Consider the following 26778-nt stretch of genomic DNA (forward strand, 5'->3'; position numbering starts at 1 on the left):
TCTTTGGTGCTACAAAAACACTTCCACCCTATCCTTGTAAGATATAAAGATCCACAAGTATGGGCGAAGAGACTATGGACCAGGATTAAAATAGTCATTACAGTGAGTAAGCTGCTTTTTTTTCCTATATTTTTTGTTATTCTGCATATTTGCCTTTTTTAAGGGATGGAAAGTGAGTGGTACACTGCTTATTTGTAAGTCTGTATTGAATGCTCTTGATTGCCCAATGGAAAACAGTCACCTTCTCAACCCATCCACTATTCCCCTACTGAGAGTGAGGTCAAAAGCCTCTGATTTGTGCATGTAGATTTTAAAACCAGACACATTTTCAAAGTTCCCAGGTTTTCCCATCAGCGTTAGAACTGATGCATTTGTTTCCCTAGCGGCAACATGCAGTTTTACATAGTCTTATAATTTTCATGTCTACCTAGCTTGGTTCACAATTCCTAGTCCACTAATTTTGCCACTCCCTTGCCCCTTCATGCTGCTTCCCCCATCTGCACCCCTGTCCCCATTCATTTCCCCATTATCTGATATCGCCACATGGCCAGTTTGCCACTTAATTCATCACTGGCTGCTGCCCACCACAACATCCCATTCCTTGAGGTGCCTTTTCTGACTCTCCTCACTCTTTTCATGGGGTCACCCCTTCCTGCACACCTACCATCTATCGACATGCACATTTTTCGCCCAAGCTCAACAGGCTGCTCTGCCTACACTCATTAACGCAACTTTCTGTTGAGCTTGGGCAAAGGAAGGTTAGTCTCCTTCGATTTAAGAACATAGGTATTTATTTATTTTTTCCTTCCGCATATGACTCCCAAGGTGAAGCAAGCAGCTCACAAATCCATGTGACGGGGCTGCACATGCATCAAAGTCAATAATATGCCCCTCACCAAAGGCATTTTATCTGGGGAACTCAAAAATGAAAGAAGCCTCCCCTTACTGAAAAAGACAATTGTGGAACTAGCTTACTGGGCCAATTAGTAACCCATCACACTAGCCTCGTTGGAAAGATCATGTTAAAAACCTTCACCATCCAACTGCACAATCTAGCCTAGTTTAAGACCACACTGCAGCCCCAAAACAGTAACAATCGAGGTTATTGATAACTTCCACCTGACAGACAATGGTGACCCCTGCTTCCTAAACAATCTATTGGCAGTTTTTGATACCTTCAACCACCAAATACGCTGCATAATATGAACACTTGTGAGCCACATCAAAACCGTTCTATAATGGTTTGCTTCCAAATTATGCAAACAACGCTTTGTTCAGATGGCCAATCTAGATCTGTGTCAGTCTGTGAACTGTCAAGTCTTCAAGGGATCTGTCTGATGTTAGATTTTTACCTTCTTTCAGGGAGCCCTATTGAGGCCTGCTCTCAGCCATGGTAAATAAATCCACCAATACGATGGTGACGTGCAGCTATACCAATAACTCTGCCTGCATGTACCTGTCTACGCATCCACTCCAGGAATGCCTTGCCTACGTCTATGTGTTGATGTTTAGAACTTTTTAAAACTCAACCCTATAAAAATAAAATGTCCTCTTAGAAGATGAGGCAATACCAGCCCTTATCCTGGACTGGATATCTTCTTTCCTCTGTATGACAATGCCAAATCACAAGGATTCAGTATTGACCATCATTTTGTCTTTAGCAGGAATTATTAGTCTGTTATTAGCTCTCCATACTAAAAATAGAATTTTACCTACCTGGCTCTTCAGTTCAATAGTCCATGCCTGGCCATGGCACCTAGACAGAGGAAATACCCTTATTGCCATATTTTATTCCACACCACTTCCTGCCCCAATCAAAAGATGTTTGACCAAATCACCCTCTTTGCGAGAGTTGTTCTCTGGCTCCCCTTACAGGCATGCATCTTCTTCAAGAATTCCTTCATCAATTACAGGGTGGTACCAATTACAGCCTTGCCCTACCTAATAGAGAAACTGCCAATCTCAGAAGACCAATATAGGTCCTGACACACCACTGGAAACCAAAACATCTAAACAGGAAACAACAACTCAGCATGCCCCTGCTGTACATCTATAATCTACCATCCTGGCACAGATAAGCCTCACCCCAATATTACTGCAATTTGTTGTTTAAACTGAAAACGCACCTTTTTCTAAGTACATCTCTCCCCTCCTCACCCACCCTCTCCCCCGTCGGCAGCAATAGCTGTCTTCTACATCTGTTCTACACCGCATAACCTGGAGCAACCTCCTGGTGTTATGTGTGATTGAGAGGCCCCGCTGGAAAAAAAGGTTTTCAGGTTGGATCAGACTGGACAGTGCTCCCAGGAGTCTGCTAAAACACTTTTTCTGAGAGATACTTTTTTAAAGCTGTTTTTATTATTTGAAAAATATATACAATATAATCACATAATCATCACATTTTATGTTATTTTGATCATCTTATCTCAGTATAACAAATTATGAAACATTAGACACAATGTAAATAAAGAGATTAACTTTTCCACCACCACACCCTTGTTTAAATCGGGCACCATAGTCCCACAAATTGCTATCTATGTTCACAACTTTCCATATATAATCACAATTTCTTAAGATTTACTCGTCAGTGTTGATATGCAACACTGTTCTGTAGGATCTGTACTTCGTCAGCTCTTTCCTTGGCTTTCAAAGGGTGGTGTTGGCAGCACCTTAGTTCCACATGCACCAGCAAATTCACTGAGCCTAAACTGATGTTGTAATTACATCTTGTATGAGGCAGCCCTGAGTCCTTGATTCAAGTGATTGCATTCTGTTAAAGCGGTGGGGTTAAGCACACACCCAGATAATCTGCCAGGACATGTGTTTTAGCTGACGAGATGAGAAGCAAGTGGAGTTTGAATCTTGGTTCATGCAGGCTGTTGGGAAGTTGAGGAACCAGTCTCTGGAAACCTTTTTAAGCATCTTAAAGATAAAAAATCGTCATGGCTTAGCCAAAGGGTGTTTATGACCAGCCTAGATTTATATTGCCTTATTTTTCAAACTGTTCTCAGCAGCAAAGAAAAAGTAGCCATTGTGAAAATACTCTCTCCCTATATCATTTTCTGGAAACAGATTTGCAGTTAGTTTTTGGGGGGGTTTGAAGTGGAGGCTCCATTAGCGGGTCAGATCAGATTAGTACATTTGTCCTTGGTGAAGCTGGTTTCCTGATTAGGTTCCTCTGGAGATCCTTTCCGATCTGTGAATGTATGTCGTTCCAGGGATTAAATTAAAGTGACTTGTACATAATCATTTCTTTTTTGTTGCAGTTTCAAAATCTCAATTGGGCTTGACCCTCACTTAGTCTTGCTGTTTCTGGTTAGGAGGGATTTTGGTTATCCCTGCTTTGTACATTATGCAGCAGGATGTAAACCGAATTTGAGATCATTAGGGCTCTATAATGTGCCAAATGTGCTCCTACTTACATTACCTTTGTGGCATTTGTAGCAGCATGTTCAACAATGTTCATAAGGGTAAAAGTGTGTAGGGCTGCCAATGGTGCATTTCAATCATCTACTGTTTATCTTGTTTTCTATACACTCATGGGATTTTGTAATGTTCCTTTTCTTATGGTTGACCTCTCTGGTACAGAAGGTTGATGCATAATATGAAGACAATCTAAGTGTGTCCTCCATACAGGTAATATGAATTGATATAGCAGGAGCTGTGCATTTGACTTGTTTTATGTTTCTGTCTTTGGACACTTAGTCGGATTTCAACACTACATACAAAGTTGACTAGGAGTGTTAGCATGTTGTTTTTATTCCTTTGTCATTCAGTTGAGCGAGATGTCAATGGTACGCTCCTCGAGACAGCAGAATGTTCCAGCTGCAATAGTGATGGTCCGTCTTTCTCTTCTGCAGACACCTTGGGAAACCGGTAAATATGCCACATTACTTTCCTTGCCTTATATTGCACGATTTTTCTTTCTACCTGGGCAGAAATGTAATACATGTATATTCTTTAGAATTGACTGGGCTTACTCAGATTTGCGGTTTGTAACCTCTATAGGTGTGTTAGATGTGAAGAATCGTTCATCAATGTCACCAGATCCTGCAGCTGTGCCGAGCCTAATATTTTGGTGAGTGTTACCAAATGCATTTCATATACATGACTTGTACATTTTCAAAAAGCGTGCTCAAAATTTCAAATACTTCTAAACTGTCTGTAATTAGTCATTCTTTATTTTAGACAGGGGGATTGTGTTTCCGTGGTACTGGAGATTTTCCCTTCAGAGTACTACCAATCGTACGTTATGGGCAGCTGGTAGGTGAATCCAATTTAACATATTATGTTGTCATTTGCATGTTGTGCTTTTGCCCTCTCTTAACATGGGAAAACTCCCATTAGAGGACTGTTCCAGGGGCTCATTATGAGGTGGAACGTAATACGTCGGTAATTCTGCCTCTGCAGAATTACTGTTACCGCTGTGGTGTCCGGTGGAATTACTGCTGTGTTGGGAGTGTGCACACACCACCGGAGTAATGCTAATTCCGCTGGCGGAATTAGTGCTGGGGCTAATTCCAGCAGATGTTGGCGCTAATTCCACCAGGGTTAATTCCGCCGGCAAAATTAGCACTGACTTCTAATTCGACAGTATGGTAAAAGTTGTGGTAATTCTGTTACTGCCACCTTTACCATATACCGCCAGACTCCTAATGAGCCTCGATTTGCCAAATCTGAAATGTAGAGATACCATACATACATACTTTGTCCTTCTGTGAATCCCAGACCTTCCTTCTATTCCTCCACTTTATGCATCACCCATCAGCTTTGAATTAGTTGACTAAGATGTACCAAAGTGTTGCCCCAATGTGGGACTAAAGTGTTCTGCAGTGTTCGCTGACTTTGCCTTTAACAGTGTTACCCAGAAGCATCCCGGTGCTTTTAAAATCCCTGACGGCAGCAGAAGTGGGGCTAAAGTGTTCAGCAGGGTTTGCGGGGACTGGGGCTGCCTCGGATTGCAGCAGAGTTTTCCTTTTGGGACCTGCTGCACCGAGGCAGCGCCTACATCCCCGCATATCCCTGCTCTGGCAGTTGGAGATTGGAACTTGGGGGGGGAGGGGGGGAGCAGAGGCGCAGAGTACTTCAACTGACACTGAGACGATAACCTGTTTGGAGTGCGAAACAGTTTCAGATTGGAGTTTGCTCAGAACACTGCATTACATAGCATCTGCGCGCTTGGGTCCTGTTTCTGTATTTTCATATCCGGGAGTGTGAGTGTGGAACTCGGTTTCATAGCCTTTATATGCTAGCCACAATATTGGGGGTCGGGGAATGTGAGCTCTTGGTAAAAAAGCTCATAGCCCTCTCTCCTTTAACAGAGTTTGCAAAACACCTTTGGATTGTGAAATACGACCAGTTTTGAACTGAAGCGCTGCTTTTTTAATAATGGAAGCAAGTCCATCTTACTATTATGTATGAACTACCCAGTGGAAAAACTTTGATTCTTTCAAATAAGACAGTCCAGTATGTATCAGATTTAAAAATGCTCGCTGCAATTTATCTGCCTCTTCCATCCTCCCCAAATACGGGACAGGACAATCTGGTCTCATATTCCAACTTTGAGACTGCCATAGCTTTGAGTGAGACTGTGACAGTTCCATCATGTTCAAGCCACCTACATATCCCGACTGAGAACAAAATTAACAAACTGATCACCTCCTTTCTTTCCTTCTCAAGGGAAAATTAAGACGGGTCAATTTGATACATGATTCACCCACCCTCATCTCCTCCGCAAACGCAGATACAAGGGAGTCCTCAAACTATTGGAGAAAGAGATTGATGTGTGACTGTGATGACTCTGTGGAGCCCAGTTTTGTTGATTCTCCAGCAATGGATCTTTCATGGATTCACATGCTTAGAATATTCCCCGTCGTCAGACTGGGAACCCTCGGTACACATATATAGTCGTTTCCAATAGGAAAAAACTTCCGACACTTGTGTGTCCTATCCCCGTCTACGTCCTCTCCGGGGCCGCCCACGCACGCCCCGTTGGACGCAATGGTATACAAGCCAGGCCCCCGCGGGTCCCGTCAGATTTCAACCGTCTCCAAAGATAGTGGGATCTCCTCGCGTAGTCTCTACTGCTAGATTTTGTCGAATTGTCGAACTCCTGTGAGTTTGTTAATTTTATCGGAATGTCGGGAAAACCTCTATTTCGCCCGTGTGCCAAGTGCGGATTGAAGAAGGTTTACGAGGGGGACGGCCATTTAGACTGTATTTATTGCCTCCACCCTCACCACTCGGCAGACCAGTGTGAAATATGTAAAGGTTTTTCCTAGAAAACCCTGAAGGATCGAAATGGACGGCTGGTATCCTGGTTAAATGACGGTGCGGGAGCGTACCCTCAGTCAGAGGTGGGCTCTGTGCGCAGCGTGGCCTCTGCGAAAACATCAGGAGCCCCTCGACGCTCAACTTCGTCGGAACCTCCGGCTAAGAAGTCACGACCTGCGGAAAAGGACATTCCACGAAGTCACTCTTCTAAGGACTCTTCTAAAGACTCTGCAAGAAAGGCATCTTCGTCAACTTCGTCGAAGAAAGGAAAGGAGAGGCCTAAATCCTCCTCGGGCGATCAACACAGATCAGCCACGAGTAGAGATTCGGATAAACGCAGGGAGAGCGCTGTGAAGGCGGGACCGCCTAAACCACCTGCAGGCCCGTACGTCGACGACGACGAACCAGTCGGTGTCCTCACTGCCGCTGACGCAGTCGATTTCACCCGTCATCAACCCAGCGACGACCTCGGCGACGATGTCCTCGTCGACGGAAGTTCTGGCCTGGAGACCAGAAGTATTTGATATGGGGTTGCCTGACACATTGCTACAGGAACAGGCACCGTCAATTGCCTCGAAAGAAGACGACGGCTTCAGAATTGTGAGCCCGGAGGACCTCGGTCTACGAGCCAGGTTTCCATCAGGAGCAACCTGCTCTCAGGTGACCCTGTCCATGGAGGTACTGTCCTCCTTACACTCGCTGCTGAAATCGCTGGATGAAAGGCTTCCACCTGTACCGTCGACACCCCCCATCGACGAGCCCGGCCCTTCACACCGCCCGACCAGATCGATCGGGGTTCCAACTACTCCAGCAGTCCAGGAGGAAGGTGAGCTTTCGGACTCCCTATCTGACCACGGGTCAGCGTCAGATATATCCCTCTCACCATCTAGGGATCCATCCTGGGTGTCGGATGTGGAAATGGAAACATCAAAGAGTCCCACTCACCCGTCACCACCGGACGATATAGGTGCCTTTCATTCTATGATGGAAAAAGCGTGCAAGGAGTTTGGCCTGGTCCAACAGGAGGAGAAAAAGGACTGTTTTCTTTTTGACCATATGGGCAAGAGTAGACGCTCAATATTCTCAATACCCATTTTAGACCATGTCTGGAAAGAAGGTGTTCAAACCATGCGTCACCCATTTTCTGAGCCGGCTGTCAAAGGCCGCATTGAAAAGAAATTTAAAGTACCAGACTCTACACCGAAGTGTCTTTCGGCTCAACCTACACCGGACTCGGTGGTGTCGTCGGCGTCGACGAGAAAAGCAAAGGCCCAACATAAATGCTCTACCCCTCCAGATAATGAGGCGAGGCGCCAAGACGTGTTTGGTAAGAAGGTTCTTTCTGTGGGGGCCTCAACGGTGAAAGCAGCTAACTCCCTGGCGATTGTGGCCAGATATGACAGGGAGATGTGGCACAGACTGGCACCTATCCTGGACCACCTCCCGGAAGAACATAGAAGAACGGCGATGTCCCTGGTTCGAGAAGGCGAAGAAGCATCGAATCATGCTATTAACATAGCGGTGGACCTGGCAGATTCGGGTTTTAAACAAATAAATAATGGAGTTGTTCTAAGACGCCAGGCTTGGCTTAAGTGCACCAACTTCAGACCCGAAGTACAGTATAAAGTTTTGGACATGCCCTTCGAAGGTGATCTTCTTTTCGGAGAAAAGGTGGACGAGGCCTTGAAGGGCATGAAGGAGGACTCAGATACAGCACGCTCGTTGGGTTCTCTCCAGAGTGGTAAGCCCTTTAGTTCTTTTCGTCCCTTTAGAAAAGCATCTGGAAACTCAAGATTCTCAGCAACCAGGGATAGATCTTTTGGTAAATCAGCGTATCCTTCCCAAGGATATAGACGCGCCTCTCAGACCTCAAGCCGGCGCAGAAACTTCCAGTCTTCCAAGAGACGACCAACTTATTCGTCGTCGACGAGCAAACAAAGACCAGCAATGACGGGAAGCGTACTGTTCTGGGAGGAAGAGTGTCAAGCTGCATCGAGGAATGGGAGACCATCACAACAGATCAGTGGGTTTTGGACACTGTGAGGTACGGACATTCCCTACTATTCAAATGCAAACCTCCAAAATGTCCACCAATACACCTATCCCAGCCACATCTAAACATCTTGCGGCAGGAAGTAACACTCATGTTACAGAAAGGCGCCATCGAATTAGTCCCTGCATCGCAGAAAGGCCTAGGGGTATACTCACGGTGTTTTGTGGTAAAGAAGCCAAACGGAAAATGGCGCCCTATTCTCGACCTGCGAGACCTCAACAAGACCCTACAGAGTCAAAAATTCAAAATGCTTACACTGCAGGAGGTGATCAAATCCGTCCAAAGGGACACATTTTTGGCGTCACTAGATCTACAGGACGCGTACTTCCACATTCCGGTGTGTCAAAAACACAGGAGGTTTCTGAGGTTCATGGTAGGTCAGACACACTACCAATTTGCAGTGCTCCCATTTGGTCTAAAGTCCTCCCTAAGAACGTTTACAAAATGTTTGGCACCTGTGGCAGCCTGGCTGCGAAAGGGAGGGCATCATGTATACCCGTACCTCGACGACTGGCTTGTGAGGGGATCCTCCCCAGCGTCGACCAACGACCGCGTACAAGCCACCTTACAACTTCTGCAACGACTGGGGTTCGCAGTTAACTTCGAAAAGTCTTCTCTAAAGCCCTCAAGGAGCTTGAAGTTCTTGGGAGATCAATTCGAAACCCACTCGGGAATAGTGAAACCGTCCCTAGACAGAATATTGAAGATCGAACAACTGACGAGTCAACTTCGCCTAAAGAGCACATTTTCCGTGAGAAAATATGTGGCAATCCTGGGTTCCATGGCTTCGTGCATCCACCTAGTAGCAAACTGCCGATTGTTCATGAGGCCTCTACAGGAGTTCCTGTCGGACAGATGGAAGCAGGCCACGGACCGGTGGTCAGACAGGATAACCGTCGACGACGAGGGTGTCATCAGATCCCTCCAATGGTGGAAAATCTTTCACAACCTGGACAGAGGGGTTCCTCTACAAGAGCCGGAATTTCAGAACACCATCATCACGGATGCCTCCCTGACGGGCTGGGGATCACACATGAACGATCATCAAACCCAGGGCAGATGGTCTTCGACCGAATCGCACCTACACATCAACGTGCTGGAACTGAGGGCAGTGAGATGGGTCTTGAAATCATTCCTTCCACATATCAAAGGATCAAAAGTAAGAGTGCTGACAGACAACACGACAGCCATGTTCTACTTGATAAAGCAAGGCGGCACCAGATCCAGGACCCTTTCGGCGGAAGCTCAAAAGATCTGGCACTGGGCGTTGAAACGCAACATATCCTTAGTGGCTTACCATCTCCCGGGTGTGAAGAATGTGCAAGCGGATTCGCTGAGCAGGACAATGGCTCAAATACACGATTGGGAGCTGGACACCGGTCAGCTACAAATAATCTTCGAAAGGTGGGGGACCCCCTCAATCGACCTCTTCGCAACGAAAGAAAACAGGAAATGCAAACAGTTCGTGAGCAGATGGCCTCAAAAAGGATCCCTGGGGGAAGCGTTCTCTTTTCCTTGGACGAACAAATTCCTGTACGCTTTCCCTCCGTTCCCCCTTATACGGAGGACAATCCAGGGGATTCGCAGGTACAAATGCAGGGTCATTCTAGTGGCACCGTATTGGCCGAGACAACCATGGTTTTCCGACCTCCTACATCTGTCGTTGGAACAGCCTATAACTCTCCAGAAAGTGCCGAACCTACTGTCCAGGGACAAGGGAACGGTGTGGCACCACAATCCGGACAGCCTCAACTTAACAGCATGGCTCCTGACTTTTCAGAGTTTGGCAGCTTGAAAGTCTCGTCGGATTGCCGGAGAATTCTGCTGGCGGCTAGGGCCCCTTCGACTAACAAATCATACATATGCAAATGGCGAAGGTTCTGTACGTGGTGTCAAACACAGCACGAAATTCAGCCTTTAGAAGTAACCCCTGAACAAATTCTTCCGTATCTTCTTCACCTAGCTGAGAGTGGGCTGTCATCATCGTCCATCAAAGTGCACTTGGCGGCCATTTCAAGGTTTACGAGGAGGAGACAGTCTTCACCATTATTCAGTGACAGACTGGTGAAACATTTCATGAGGGGTCTCTTTAGAACTTTCCCCCCTACGAAACGGTTCCCACCGTCGTGGAGTTTAAATGTGGTGTTGGCTGCCTTAATGAAGCCTCCATTTGAGCCAATGTCCTCTTCATCCATGCAGTTCCTATCTTGGAAACTGGCTTTCTTAATTGCCATCACATCGGCTAGAAGAATGTCAGAATTACAGGCATTGGTCATAGATCCTCCATATATGAGATTCTTTAAGGACAAAGTCATTTTATCAACTAACCCTACTTTCATCCCGAAAGTACCGACAGTCTATCACAAGCACTCGACCCTGGTCCTTCCTACTTTCTTTGCATCCCCGTCGTCGACGGCGGAAAAAGCCCTTCATACTCTGGACGTCAAAAGGGCGTTAAAATTTTACCTGCAAAGGACGCAAGATATCAGAACTACCAGACAGTTGTTCATTGCCTACGGTCCGTCGACGAGAGGAAGGGCAATCTCCAAGCAAGGCCTGGCTCGTTGGGTCTCTTCGGCAATTACTTTTAGTCACTCCAAGGCTGGGAGACCCCTACAAGGACGCCCTAGAGCCCATTCCACGAGATCGACGGCCTCCTCCGCGGCTCTATGGGCAGGAATTCCTCTGACAGACATCTGCCAGGCGGCGGCATGGTCTGTCCCACACACGTTTACACGCCATTACTGCCTGGAAAGGCAGCACGTGGATGAGGTACAGATGGGACGGGCAGTGCTAAGCCATCTGTTTCAATGAGGTAAGCCAAGTACGGTGAAACTGTTGTCGCTTACTTTGCCTATTATATATATATATAGGTGGGTGGGTGGATAATTGTGTATAGATGCATAACTATGTATTATGGAAATGCTTATATCAGAAAATAAGTTGCGGCTTACATACGTATTTGAACTGGGGGTGTTTTTTGTCTTTGTGAATGTAAATTACGTTGCACTCTCACCTCCTTCGATGATACTGCTATATAATCTATTCTAAGCATGTGAATCCATGAAAGATCCAATGCTGGAGAAGGGAGTAGTTTCTTACCTGTAACTCCATTTCTCCAGCGTTGGTATCTTTCATGGATTCACATGCGCCCACCGGCCTCCCCGGAATGCAATGTGCAAGATATGTATGTAAGCTGGCCCTCCCCCCCCCCCGTTTTCTCTTTGGAGGGGCCGAAATCTGACGAGGCCCGCGGGGGCGTGGCTTGTATACCATTGCGTCCAACGGGGCGTGCGTGGGCGGCCCCGGAGAGGACGTAGACGGGGATAGGACACACAAGTGTCGGAAGTTTTCTCCTATTGGAAACGACTATATATGTGTACCGAGGGTTCCCAGTCTGATGACGGGGAATATTCTAAGCATGTGAATCCATGAAAGATACCAACGCTGGAGAAATGGAGTTACAGGTAAGAAACTACTCCCTTCTCCTTCGGACATTGTAATTAACTGCACCTCAGCTAAAAAACTTTTATTTAATCACCCTCAGTGCCAGCGCAACTGAAACGTCTCTCCACATTGATTCCTGGAAAGAACTGTCGATGGAATTCTCCATTCAATCAAACCTTGATTGAGATAAATCGGGACCTATGAATCTTGGTTTCTCTCTTTGAAGGTTTGAAGTTGAGTCAAATTCAGCAGCACTGGAATCTCTTGATAATATAAAAATAAACATAACAGCAATAGTGTCTTTTTCAACAAGGCGGTGGTCCTGTTTTTAAGATCGAGGTCGAGCAAGTATTGGTTGCCGATTTATTTGAGGTGGGGGGATGGAGGGGTTGAATCGACTAATTTGAAGGACTGTCAGAATGTGGCAAATCCCCAGGAGGTGGGTACCGGTGTGGAAGAATGTGTAGCTCATCCTTCAATTGAAGGTGGAATTTCTAGGCAGGTCCCCTCTACCACATCTTGTAAGGATACCTTACCAGTGGTATTATCAGACTCCGTGCCTGATGAAGATGTGGCTACTACAGCACCACTGCAGGCAATGTCTATTGTTAATATTGATTCTGAAACAGATGCTTCCTGTTCTGTATCTTATGTCTCTTCTATGCCTATTGTAACCATGAAGATCTATGAGAAGAAATCTAAACTGAAAAATGTTCAGCAACAGCAAAAAAACTAAGAATTTACCCATTCAAAAGAAAGGTAATAATCAGTCATCAAGGCAATTTCTCCATCTTTTCTTGTTCAGCCCAAGGTTAAGGCAGTTCTCTTGAAAGCTGCCTTTACTACCTCTAAACCACACCACACTCAAGTTAAATTGGATGCAACTTCAATTTCCCATACTTCAACTAAGGGGTCGGTTAAAGTCGGGTCGGGGCAAACTTGCTTGATGGCCTAGGATTACAAGGACAGTGTGACTGAAGTTACTATACATGACGAACTATAGCATCTTGTCTGTGATAATTAAAACATGGACAGGGATGAACTCGACTAAGGGGCAAGCGGAACTCCAAGTAGAAGCAGGTCGTAATTGACTCAAAATTTGTAAGAAACTAGTGGGAGAAATAGAGAAGGTCACAAAGCTTACAGCATTTTAGGAGATTGGGGAGAGGGGACGCCCTCCTGGCTTTGTAAAACATTACTCAACTTCAAAAAAGAAAGAGATGAAAAGGAAAAGAGCTATCCTTAAAAAAGATCCTAAAGACATCTACTCTGTGAAAAAACTAAAACCGCACTATAAAAGTTGGCTTCGAGGAAACAAGTGGATCTTACATCAACGAGATGCGGAAATTATGTTGCACATAGCGTCAACAAAAAATACTTCCGAAATGTGGAGGGTGTTCAACAACTTAACTGCCCCGCCGGCATCTTTGATCTTCAACTGAGTGCCGTCAGAGGTCTGGCGGAAACACTTCAGCACTCTGTTTGCTACAGAAGAGGGTGTGAAGGATGCAGAAAGAATGATGGAGAGCGGATGGTTGTTCCCGAGAGATGTCTGATACTGATAATCTTATTAAAACCACCAGTAAATCAATGGCGGCAGGGCCAGATGGTATTACGAACTGTATACTAAAGACAGATCTGGAAAAATGGTCCAGTGTGATGTACAATCTGTTTACAAACATCAAGAAAACACAGATGATTCCTGATTCATGGTGCACTTCCATTATTATTCCCATTTTCAAGAAGGGTGATGGGTCTAATCCAGGTACCTATAGGCCTATCACCCTCTTGTATGTAATCGGTAAAATCTTTGGTGCTTTAATACTGAGAGCTTTTACAAATTGGAGTCATAAGACAGGAAGGTACGATAAATGCGGCGTTAAGTTGTTGTCTTTAACAGAATACTTCAGCGTGAAGTCTGATATTATAATATCAGGTGGTTCTGAAGATTAATCAATTTTGATGTCTTCAAAGAGACTCACAAATTAAAAATGCCAAATACTTCTGCGAGTATGGTGTGATGCCTGAAGTATAGTAAATGGGATCAATCACTGCTGCAGTTCAAGTATATGTTCATATACCTCATGCATCACGCCATCATCACAGAAGTTTTTGGCATTTTGAATTTGTGAGTCTTTTTGAAGACATCAAAATGGATTAATCTTCAGAACTACCTGATATTATAACAATTTACTGACATCTAACTACCAACAACAAATCCGTACGGGATATCATAACTTCAGGATTGGAATAAGAGGTAAATCAAGTATGACAGGAGTGTGAGACACCCTGGGAGAGACTGCAACTTAAACTATAAAAAGTATATAGAGAAGCAACATGCAGGTGGAGACAAACCAGGGAGGTTTCTGGCTTGGTTGTACAAAAGCGAGACCCCTAGAATCGCCATTAGAGCAATAACTGGGGAAAAAGGCCAAATAGTGGATACCCAAGAAGGAGTAAATCGGGAGTTCCTAGACTACTACAAACGATTGTATGGGGACGAGGAGCGTAGTGATAGCAGGGAAATAATGGAAATCTTGGAAGACATAGGTGTCCCACGAATAAGTGCGGAAGAACGAGAAGACTTGGATGCCCCAATTACTCTTGAAGAACTGGAAGAAGTGGTAGTGCAGTTACCCACTAGTAAGACTCCGGGGACAGATGGACTCCCCAGTGAGTTCTACAAAATGTATAGGAAAGAAAACGCTTCTCCCGTTGCTAGCAACGTTAAATGAGTCATTTGAAACCGGGAGATTACCAGAATCCCTAAGGGAGGCAATAATTGTCCCGCTCCCCAAACCCAAAAACCAGGCAAAGATTGTGGATCGTTTAGGCCATTGTCGATGCTAAATCAAGATAGTAAAATGATCACGGCAGTTCTAGCAAATAGAATGAAACGAGCCATAAACCAATTAATACTCCCCGACCAGACCAGATACGTCCCACAAAGGAACATATCCGATAAACTTTGAAGACTCCACTGGGTCATAGAACATACGAAAGAAGATCCGGGTGAATATCGCTATAGTATCACTGGATGCAATAAAAGCTTTTGACTCGAAATGGCCCTGGCTGATTGCAGCCCTGGTTAACTATGGGATAACTATGGGATAGGACCTAGGTACCTTAAATAAATGGGTCAAATTACTGTATAGGAGGCCGCTAGCCAGGATCAAAATAGGAGCGATCATCTCCGAAAGGTGGCAGCTCAGTAGGGGCACCAGGCAAGGGTGCCCATGGTCCCAGATGCTGTACATCTTAGCACTGCAGCCCCTGTCAATATACCTGAGGCAACAGTACGAGACAATAGGGATTAATATGAAAGGGGAATCACATCTAGTTTCATTATATGCAAATGCCATGCTGTCGTACCTAAGATACCCTGAAGAGAACCTCCAATACATCCTGGAAGTGCTGGAGCAATTTGCATCGCTATTGGGTATAGCGGTGAACCCCGGAAGTCTCTTATATTTCCACTGGGAAGGTATGTGGGGGTCCCATGCGACCGATTACCAATCTTACAAATACCATGGGAGATTAAAAAGTTTAGCTACCTGGGTATTGACATTTATCATACAGTGAAAGCAGAACACCAGCATAATACCAAGCAGGCGGTGAGGAACATAGAAAATAGCATGAGGTTTTGGACAAACTCCCCCTGGCGATGATGGGTAGGGGGGGTAATGCTGAAGATGGTGGTGTTGACGGGATTGTTACACTTCTTCGGGAACATACCGTACCTGATACCAAGGTGATTCTTTACTAAGTTACAGAGCATATGTAGGGGATTCCTATGGCACGGGACTAGAAACAGAATCGCCATGTGGAAGCTGCAGAATACATACGATAAAGGAGGTATAAAGCTACCAAACTATGAGATATATTACTTAGCTATCCAATTACAATACGTGGCCAAGTGGCTATCAGAAGACCCGACCTCTGAAATGAGATTGCTGGGACACGAGTGTTCCCCGTACTTCTTGAAAGAGGTAATATAGTTACCCAACTCGGAAATGAAAGAGAGCCCAAAGATGATGGTATTGGGATGGAAAGTATGGCGTAAGGCCTGCCAGGTCATGGGAAACCCAACCCCATGTTCCACGCAGGTGCCGCTGGTTACACTGACGGGAGGTGATGGGCAACTAAGGAAAACTATTCAGAAGCACTGGGAACCAATGGGGATTGTAACAATGGGAGACATATGGCACGAGGGGGAAAAAAAAGAATTTGGGACGTTGATAGAGGAAACGGGGCTACATGGTGGGCAATATATTACATATAACAGATTGATACAGCGGGTCAGAGAAACATGGTTGGAAATAATACTGTCGGAGCAACCCGACGAGGCCATAGAAACAATATACGATATAGCAGAAGGTGGCCACGAGATTTCCAGACTATAGTTATTGATGTCCAGAGTGGGAAAGGAAGTAGCACACCTAAGGCAAGATTGCGAGGAAGAGGTCAGGGAACCCATGAGTGACGGGATGAGGGAACAGGCCCAGGTTACCATAAGAAAGTTTCCAGAAATGTGAGGCTTCAGCAAATACAACTATATATCACCCATAGAGCATATATGACTCCCCAGAAAATAGCCAAATTTAAGAACGTAGAGCAGCAAACATGCCCTAAATGTGGGGAGGAAGCTGGGCATGTCCAGAAATTGGGAAGTTCTGGGACGAAATGCTCACATACTAGGAGAAAAAGGGGTCAAGATAAATGTTGAATCTGTGTGGGCATGTCTGATAGGAGGGTTCCCTAGACCACGTAAATTAAAACATATCAGTAAACTAAAGGACTTGGCATACATAATTGCCAAGCGTAGAATTGCTATGGGCTGGAAGGCATGTAATAGACCAAAGATAGAAGTTTGGTGGAAAGATCTCCAGAAATGGACGGTAGCAGAAACGGTAGTGTGGCAAGAGGTGGGTGATAGAGGAGGGGAAGAAGAAGCAGAAACCCTGAGGGCCTGGAAACATTTAGTAGCCACATTGTACGGGCCCACCCAAGACTGGTTGAGTGACCAGGATTCCGCTGAAGACTCCAAATGGGGCACTCCCCCCAGAGATTTAAATGTGGACTATGCAGTGGAGTAAGCTCGAGTTTGGGGGGGGGGGAGAAAAAGGGGTAGGCAGTAGACACAGAATGATATATGTAAATTCCGGTATAATTATGACATGTACTGCAAGTTTTTGTTGGTTGTTGTGATAAAATCAATAAAATTGTTTTTTTAAAAAACTTCAGGATTGGAATGATCAAATCTTTACAAGCGCCTTGAGGACGACCAATTGGGTCGAAACACATGTCGGCTGATCGAAGGACAATAAATACAAATTTGAAAAGCTTTGAGGACAAAAGCTTATTTTGAAACCATTTGATAATATCTCATTACCTCACTAGATTTGTAATTATTCCACTGGTAGAGCGCAGGTCACCCTCCCAAATACTTGATACCTTATGTTAAACTAATCCAAACTTTGTGGCAAGTTTGTTGGGACTTGGGGCAACCGGCTGCCACCTTCAACAAAATTGTATAACATTCCATATGTCAAAAGTGGAGACAAACGCATAACCACTAGATTGTTCCCGCATACTTTCTTCCATAATTCAATCTAAACACTGCAAGTTCTCCCTAACGCCAGTTATCGATTTTTTATTTATTTATTTTAATTATTTTTTTTGAATGAAAGTGGCACTGATCCTGATTTGCGGAGCAGAGGCTTCTTTCACCCTCTTGGCATTGATATGGCACAAACTGGAGGGCTTATTCTGGAGATCTGTACTTTCACTGCCATCATGTTTACCCATCCACTTAAGAGTTGGGCTTGTTTTGTTATATTCTATTACCTTATGGGAAACCCTAGCATTCTTCTGCAAGTGCTTGCTGGGATCCCCAGAGTGTGGCTTCAAAGTGTTGACAAAAGCGCTACAACACAAAACCGAAGTGGTTCTCCTGGCCTGGAAAACCTCTTGCCTAGCCATTTTGCAAGATCTGTGCTCATCAGAAGACATGTTAATTAGGAATCCGGCAAAGGTGAAACATAAATTATTTGGCCAAGACTGGATCAACACCTGGGAAAATGTGAGAAAACTGAAACGTTTCGAACCTCAGGGGCTGGAACACAGACCTAGCGGAAAACTAAGATATTTGGCAATTTCCCAGTTGATTCCTCAGAACCCAATTTATGCGCTTCCGGTTGAATCTGATGCTCACCCGAGAAATAACAGAAGCAAGAAAAGTAGAAATGCCAGAAACTATGAATGTAGACTGTGCAAAGGACAGCGGGAAACACTGTTCCTTTTGACATTATTGTGCATGGTGTTGAAACTGCAAAGAACGAGGTGGCTTGGCAAATTCTTTCTGCATTCTACTACGCTGACTGTCGATGAATGGTGGAGTATTCTACTTCAAGGAGAGGGAGTCTCGGTAACACTGGCCTTACTATCATTCCTGAGGGAAGAATTTTTGATAATGGACAAAATGCCAAAATCCTAGTCAGACAATACACATTTCGTCTCTTTGTATCGAAGAGGTATCTTTTTTACAAAATTGCTTATGGTGGGGACAAGGACCCCCTGTGAAGTTGAGAAATTTTATTCTTTTTTCCCTTATTTCTTTTTTCAGTTTTTTATTTGTATTTTACTTGGGTTATGTCAACTAGCTGAAAGGTTTCATTTTTAAACTAAATGGTAATAAAAAGTAACATTTTTAAAAAAGGTACTATACATGGAATGGCTAAATCATGTTCTGTGAGGTCTGGAATAAATGCAGGAATAGATGACCAAACTCAGTATGTCCAACAAGCAGCTTCACTTTATACAAGCATACCTAGGGGCGTACCCTTTCGAAGGGTCCACATAGATGGGAGAGGGTGGTGATGTAAAGTTGGCTCCTAACAGTGAATTAGAACAAACAGAATAAGTTCCTATTTGAAGGAACTCCCGTCCCCTGCACACTATCACTGGCTCCTCTAAAGGAGCAAAACAATTAGGATGACTTGTATTCACCTGTTGTTTCAGTATATGGGTAGACAGTACATTTAGGATTTCTTAATGACAAGCATCAATACAATTTTCTTTGATTTCTTCATAAGTTGTTTTATTCAAAAAATGGCCCAACGCGTTTTGAGAAAAACATCTCTTCTTCAGGGGTATGTACATTCAAAATATCAGTTCAATCTAAGAAAGAATTACAGAAAACATCAAGTTACTGAAGTTAGTTGAATTTTCCCATTCAATGAAGATTCAAAGCAAAATACTTTTTAGTGTACATAAGGACCGGGTCCTCAATTTCCCAAGGCGTCTATTGTGAACATTCATATGTCTAGCTAGTACAACTCAATGTCACTTTTTCTTAATCATCATTATTGTATTGGTTCACCAAAAAGAAATTATGAAATCTATATTGTGAATGATCACTCAAAAAAGAAAAAAAGAAAACTCAAAGTCTGCAATGCCATTTGTCTAAGCATTAAAAACAGGTCCGCAAGTGAGTACATTCAGAAAGATCAGAAGTTAGCCCTATATTGGTAAGTATATTAACCAGTGCCAATTATTCTCTCCAGTATCTCAAGAGTCTCTCAGAATGAATGAAGAAAATCAGGTAAGTATAAATCCATTTGAATTATAAAGGTAAGAAATCCTACCAGGTGGAGTGAGTCTATGTTCACATTCTCTGTTAGATCTGATGCAGGTTAGCTGCACGGATAAATTCTGGAAAGTTGGTACCTCTCAGAGGCTCAGAACAGGTTGATCAAAATCTATAAATAAAAGAATGAGTTGCTTACAATGTATGCTCAGAGGCTAAAGTAGGCTGTAGAATGATTCTGTCATAAAGAGGAGAGACCTAGGTCTAAGCAAAGCTTTCCCAAAAGTGTGGATTAGTGATGGTGCTCCTTCCTCACTGGTCCGTGGATGTGGAGTTTTGAAAAAATGGCGGTCATTTATAGTGGCGCCTACTAGTGACGTCACCACGTCGCATGCGTGCCGTGACGTCACTGGACTCGACCATGCGAGTGTGCATAAATATTAATTAATTAAATCGGAAGTAAGGCTATACAATAGCCAAATGTAACTAAAGAGGCCTGTGGTATAAGGATTATACGTGTGTATATACTCCTGTGATTGTGTAAAACATCGGGGCTCATGTTGATGTGTGTGACGTCATCACGTTAATGCGTGCGCTGACGTCACAAATGTTTACACTTTCGGGGAAAATTGGTATAAATCGGAAATGAAGCTAGAAAAGCTAAATGTATTTAAAGAGGCCTCTGTTCTAGGGGTTAAACGTGTATATGTACCCCTGTAATTGTGTAACCCCTTGGGGCTATTGTTTATATATGTGACGGCATCACGTTAATGCGTGTGCTGATGTCACCAATGTTTACTTTTTTGGAAAAACTAGTAATTTGGAGTAAAATAGCGTGGTGTTGCTATGCCACCTCAATCATAAGAATAAATACACTGAATAACCCCTCTGAATAAGGGTAAGTGTGACAGTTAGCAATATTGTAAGAAATGCGGTAACCTCATCAACATTCTAAACGAATCCCGTTCAAGGCTTAAATGAGATATCTGTCTCTGTTGAGGAGACTTACTGTGTAGGTCACGTTTGGATATGTACAAATTGTTTAGCCATGATTGAAAAATTAAAAATCATGTTTAACAGTCATAACATGTGTGGAACATACAAGTAGAAGTACCTCTGTCTCCCTTAAGGAGACTTACAATCTTTGTGGGACTTACAGTCCTGATGACTGCGCACACGTGTGTAGTGGAGTGCTCTAGTCTTACAAGTGGATACACCTGATTTAATGGCTTTTACTGGATATGACAAAGTCAGTATGCAACAGAAGTGTTTATACAGCACCTCATGTGTCCCAACCATAAGGGTAGGAGGTCGAAGCCTCTGTATCACTGTCTCTCCTAAGGGGACTATCAATCTTTGTGGGTCCTCTAGTCATAGAAGAAAAGTGGTTGGAGATATTGTTTGTCCTGACCTCTCGGTCAATCAGTCGTGTTAGGGGTCCCTCGTATGTCTACAGAAATGGCCCCAGGTAGAAGGTCTCATTTAGGGCCAAGGGTGTCAATGAGTCTAATTTATGTATCCAACAGAGCTCTCTTTGTGCCAATCTTTTGGCCAAGTCTCCTCCTCTTGGGGATGTCCTGACCACTTCCAGTATCACAACCCGTAGTTGGGCTATGGTGTGGCCATTTTCTTTGAAATGTCTGGCTACTGGGGATTTAATGTTCCCTGTTCCAATATTGGACTTGTGTTCGGTTCAACGTTCGCGTGCTTTTCTTATGGTTTTCCACACATAGAATTTGCCACATGGGCATTTGAGAGCGTAGACCACATTTTTGCTTTCGCAGGTGGCGAAGTCCTTCAACAATATCTTCTTGCCACTATTGGGGTGTTTTATATGATCACCCTTGATGGGATTAGAACAATGTTGACAATTAAGGCAGGCAAAGGAGCCCTTCTTCTGTTTACTTAGAGTAGTTTGTGTGGGTTTTTTTGTTCTCTGAGCCCTGATTAGGCTGTCTTTGAAATTTTTGCCCCTCTTATAGGCTAGCATCGGCGGTTCTGGAAACAGTCTGTTGAGATTGGGGTCAGATTTAATCAAGTCCCAATTCTTGTTGATCACTCGTTTGACTTGATAACTCTGGCTAGAATATTTGAGGGTATGTATTAGCCTTGTTTCTTTTTTAGGTCTCTCATGAAGTAGCTCCTCTCTACTCACTGTGTTGGAGCGCACTATGGCTTTCTCTATGGTTTTGTCTGGAAAACCTCTTGCTTTGAATCTTCCTTTCATGTTTCCTTGTTCGGATAGTAATATTTGAGGGTCCGATGTAATCTTTTTTAACCGAAGAAATTGGCTGTATGGTAGGTTGTCTTTTAAGTGAAGAGGATGAAAGCTTCCAAAATATAAGGCACTGTTGACATCAGTAGGTTTTCTGTAGATGTTTGCACTGAATTCTGTGTTCATTCTTTCCACTTGGACATCTAGGAAACTGACACCTGGGTTTCCAATCTCTAACGTAAAAGTGATGTCCTCCTGGCGAGTTTTAAGGTATATCAGGAATTCTTGTAATTCGTCAGGGGATCCTTGCCATATTCCAAAAATATCGTCGATAAATCGCTTCCAGAATTTTATCTTATTCTTCCATGGTTCTTGATTCAATACAAAATTGTGTTGAAAATGAAACATGAAGATGTTTGCATAGGATGGTGTTACCGGAGAGCCCATAGAGGTTCCTGATATTTGAAGGTAATATTTGCTATTGAATCTGAGATAGTTATTGTAAAGGATAATCCTGATAAGTTCAATTGCAAAGACCTTATGTATGAGTGTGGTATCTTGTCAGAGGAGAAACCACTCCAACGCTTGGATGCCACTCTGGTGTGGTATCGATGTGTACAAGCTGTTGACATCAAGTGTAAATAATATCAGTTCAGTGTCGTTGATTTTTGTTTCATTAAGTAATCGTAAAAAATGCGCTGTATGCTTTAGCTACGTGGTAGTTTTTTGTACTAAAGGTTGTAGAGCCTTGTCCAGGTAGATGGCTAGTGGGTGAAAGATACTATCAGTACCTGCTACTGTTGGTTGGAATGGTGGATTTCTGAGATTCTTGTGGACCTTTGAGAGTGCATAGAAGATTGGAGTTATTGGACATTTTTTGATTAGAAAGTCTCTTGTGTGTTCCGATATCCAATCTGAATCATAAGCTTTTTCAATTGTATCCTTCATTAAGGTACTGATAGACATAATGGGATCGTTGTCTAATTTTAGATATGTTCGTTGGTCTTCAAGTAGTTTGAGACATCCTTCATTGTAGAAGTCAGTGTCCATTAGGACTAAAGCTCCCCCTTTGTCCGCTGGTTTAAGTGTTACTGTAGTATCCTGGGATAATTCTTTAATCACTTTAAATTGATGGCTCCTGATGTTCATTTTCTTGTATTTACTATACTTCAACCATTTGAGATCCTTCTTAGTTTTTAGATTAAAAAGATTTATCACAGGATGGTTAATCTGAGGGTGGAGTGTGCTTTTGTTTCTCATCTCTAGAAATCTGTTTTAGGTCTCTGTACACCTATCTCTGTGAGGCCGTCGAAGAATACTTGGAGTTCCATCTTTCTGATGAGTTTAAAAAGGTTCACCTCTTCTTTGAAGTTGCTTGTGTTATTTGTGGGTATGAAGGAGATGCCTAGATTCAAAGTGTCCATCTGACTTTTTGTGAGTATCTTTTTAGAAATGTTCAGAATTATAGAGCCGGTTACTTGTGCTTCTGTCTTTGTTTTCTTTTTCCCTCTACGGGTCCGTCTCCTCCTAAAAAAGGAACCTCAGGTGGATTTGCTGTCGCGGGTCCTGGTTGTGTTGGTATTATTGGTGGTGTTATACCTTCTGTGGGTCTTGATCTCACTGGACTTCCGACTGTGGTCCTATCCATGTTTTCTCTTTCTCCACTTGTGGGATCGCTGCTATCCGAGCTATTTGTGGGTCCTTGCGGTCTTGTTGGTCTAGATGTATAGGGTCTTGAGTTTTGGTAAAATTCCTGCCACGAGTATACTATGTCCCCCGCGTAGTCCAAGGTGTCTCTACGGAACTTCCTTATCTTGCGTTGTTCTATATCTTTTTTGTATGAATCCAATTTGTTATTGGTGTCTTCTAATATGGTCTTCAGTTGTTCTCCTGTTTTTAGTTTCGACAGTTGCAATGTCACCTCCTCAATTTCCTGATTCATTGTTGATAAAGATTTTGATAATTCTTCGATGGTCAATTATATAAGGTCTAGTGAGCATTTATTAAGTATTTGCTCCCATCTTTTGACAAATGTTTGATTTTCCTTACAAAGTGTCGGTCTTAGGTATACCCGTAGACCTCTTGGTATACGCTTGCTCTTATAATATTGTGCCAATGTTAAGGCGTGGAGTTTTTGAGAAATCTCTCTTCGAATGAGTTTTTCCAATTTAAATAACAGTCTCTCGGGGTTGTCATCACCCATGTTCTCTTTATCTGTATCTTTAATTAGGCCAAGGATCCGATTTGCCTCCTCTTCGCTAGTAGGCGCCACTATAAATGACTGCCATTTTTTCAAAACTATATATGCACGGACCAGTGAGGAAGGAGCACCATCACTAATCCACACTTTGGGTAAGCTTTGATTAGACCTAGGTCTCTCCTCTTTATGACAGAATCATTATCCAGCCTACTTTAGCCTCTGAGCATACATTGTAAGCACCTCATTCTTGTATTTATAGATTTTGATTAACCTGTTCTGAGATACCCTCTGAGGGGTGCCAACTTTCCAGAATTTTATCCGTGCAGCTAACCTGCATCAGATCTAACAGAGAATGTGAACATAGACTCACTCCACCTGGTAGGATTTCTTACCTTTTATAATTCAAATGGATTTATACTTACCTGATTTTCTTCATTCATTCTGAGAGACCCTTGAGATACTGGAGAGAATAATTGGCACTGGTTAATATACTTACCAATATAGGGCTAACTTCTGATCTTTCTGAATGTACTCACTTGCGGACCTCTTTTTAATGCTTAGACAAATGGCATTGCAGACTTTGAGTTTTCTTTTTTTCTTTTTTGAGTGATCATTCACAATATAGATTTCATAATTTCTTTTTGGTGAACCAATACAATAATGATGATTAAGAAAAAGTGACATTGAGTTGTACTAGCTAGACATATGAATGTTCACAATAGACGCCTTGGGAAATTGAGGACCCGGTCCTTATGTACACTAAAGTATTTTGCTTTGAATCTCCATTGAATGGGAAAATTCAACTAACTTCAGTAACTTGATGTTTTCTGTAATTCTTTCTTAGATTGAACTGATATTTTGAATGTACATACCCCTGGAGAAGAGATGTTTTTCTCGAAACGCGTTGGGCCATTTTTTGAATAAAACAACTTATGAAGAAATCAAAGAAAATTGTATTGATGCTTGTCATTAAGAAATCCTAAATGTACTGTCTACCCATATACTGAAACAACAGGTGAATACAAGTCATCCTAATTGTTTTGCTCCTTTAGAGGAGCCTGTGATAGTGTGCAGGGGACGGGAGTTCCTTCATATAGGAACTTATTCTGTTTGTTCTAATTCACTATTAGGAGCCAACTTTACATCACCACCCTCTCCCATCTAAGTGGACCCTTCGAAAGGGTACGCCACTAGGTATGCTTGTATAAAGTGAAGCTGCTTGTTGGACATACTGAGTTTGGTCATCTATTCCTGCATTTATTCCAGACCTCACAGAAAATGATTTAGCCATTCCATGTATAGTACCTTTTTTAAAAATGTTACTTTTTATTAGCATTTAGTTTAAAAATGAAACCTTTCAGCTAGTTGACATAACCCAAGTAAAATACAAATAAAAAACTGAAAAAAGAAATAAGGGAAAAAAGAATAAAATTTCTCAACAACTTCACAGGGGTCCTTGTCCCCACCATAAGCAATTTTGTAAAAGATACCTCCTCGATACAAAGAGACGAAATGTGTATTGTCTGACTAGGATTTTGGCATTTTGTCCATTATCAAAAATACTTCCCTCAGGAATGATAGTAAGGCCAGTGTTACCGAGACTCCCTCTCCTTGAAGTAGAATACTCCACCATTCGACAGTCCGCGTAGTAGAATGCAGAAAGAATTTGCCAAGCCACCTCGTTCTTTGCAGTTTCAACACCATGCACAATAATGTCAAAAGGAACAGTGTTTCCCGCTGTCCTTTGCACAGTCTACATTCATAGTTTCTGGCATTTCTACTTTTCTTGCTTCTGTTATTTCTCGGGTGAGCATCAGATTCAACAGGAAGTGCATAAATTGGGTTCTGAGGAATCAACTGGGAAATGCTGCCAAATATCTTAGTTTTCCGCTAGGTCTGTGTTCCAGCCCCTGATGTTCGAAACGTTTCAGTTTTCTCACATTTTCCCGGGTGTTGATCCAGTCTTGGCCAAACAATTTACGTTTCACCTTTGCCGGATTCCTCATTAAGATGTCTTCTGATGAGCACAGATCTTGCAAAATGGCTAGGCAATAGGTTTTCCATGCCAGGAGAACCACTTCGGTTTTGTGTTGTAGCGCTTTATTCAACACTTTGAAGCCACACTCTGGGGATCCCAGCAAGCACTTGCAGAAGAATGCTAGGGTTTCCCATAAGGTAATAGAATATAACAAAACAAGCCCAACTCTTAAGTGGATGGGTAAACATGATGGCAGTGAAAGTACAGATCTCCAGAATAAGCCCTCCAGTTTGGACCATATCAATGCCGAGAGGGTGAAAGAAGCCTCTGCTCCGTAAATCAGGATCAGTGCCACTTTCATTCTGTTTAAAAAAAAAAAAAATTAAAAAAAAATCGATAACTGGCATTAGGGAGAACTTGCAGTGTTTAGATTGAATTATAGAAGAAAGTATGCGGGAACGATCTAGTGGTTATGCTTTTGTCTCCACTTTTGACATATGGAATGTTATACAATTTTGTTGAAGGTGGCAGCCGGTTGCCCCAAGTCCAAACAAACTTGCCACAAAGTTTGGATTAGTTTAACATAAGTTATCAAGTATTTGGGAGGGTGACCTGCGCTCTACCAGTGGAATAATTACAAATCTAGTGAGGTAATGAGATATTATCAAATGGTTTCAAAATAAGCTTTTGTCCTCAAAGCTTTTCAAATTTGTATTTATTGTCCTTAGATCAGCCGACACGTGTTTCGACCCAATTGGTCGTCCTCGTATAGGAACTTATTCTGTTTGTATGTATTTCACAACCCATATGCCAGGGCTGACTTATCTCCCCTGCACTTTAAACACTCTTTAAAACAAGGTTTGTTTCCAAGATTAACCTATCTATATTAGAAAAACTATTGACCCTAGGAGTGCATGGTGAAAGAAACTGTAGATTTTAAATCCTAACAGTGAATTAGAAAGCAGCCATGTGGTTATGCGTCAAGACCTTTCTTCATGGTTGTTGGGTCAAACTCCTCCCCGCT

General features: G+C 43.1%; 1 protein-coding gene across 1 annotated transcript in view; it reads left to right on the top strand.

The window, feature by feature from the left end:
* The window catches only part of TMEM67 (transmembrane protein 67), a 2125990-nt gene that overhangs the window by 316038 nt on the left and 1783174 nt on the right, over positions 1–26778 (top strand). The window contains exons 4-6 of the mRNA XM_069621352.1: positions 3777–3876; positions 4009–4078; positions 4189–4263. Of these exons, the coding sequence (XP_069477453.1) occupies positions 3777–3876; positions 4009–4078; positions 4189–4263 (245 nt within the window). The remainder of the gene's footprint in view (positions 1–3776; positions 3877–4008; positions 4079–4188; positions 4264–26778) is intronic.

Source organism: Ambystoma mexicanum, chromosome 5q (genome assembly GCF_040938575.1).
Source record: "Ambystoma mexicanum isolate Mex_15411 chromosome 5q, UKY_AmexF1_1, whole genome shotgun sequence".
Classification (NCBI taxonomy): Eukaryota; Metazoa; Chordata; class Amphibia; order Caudata; family Ambystomatidae; genus Ambystoma; species Ambystoma mexicanum.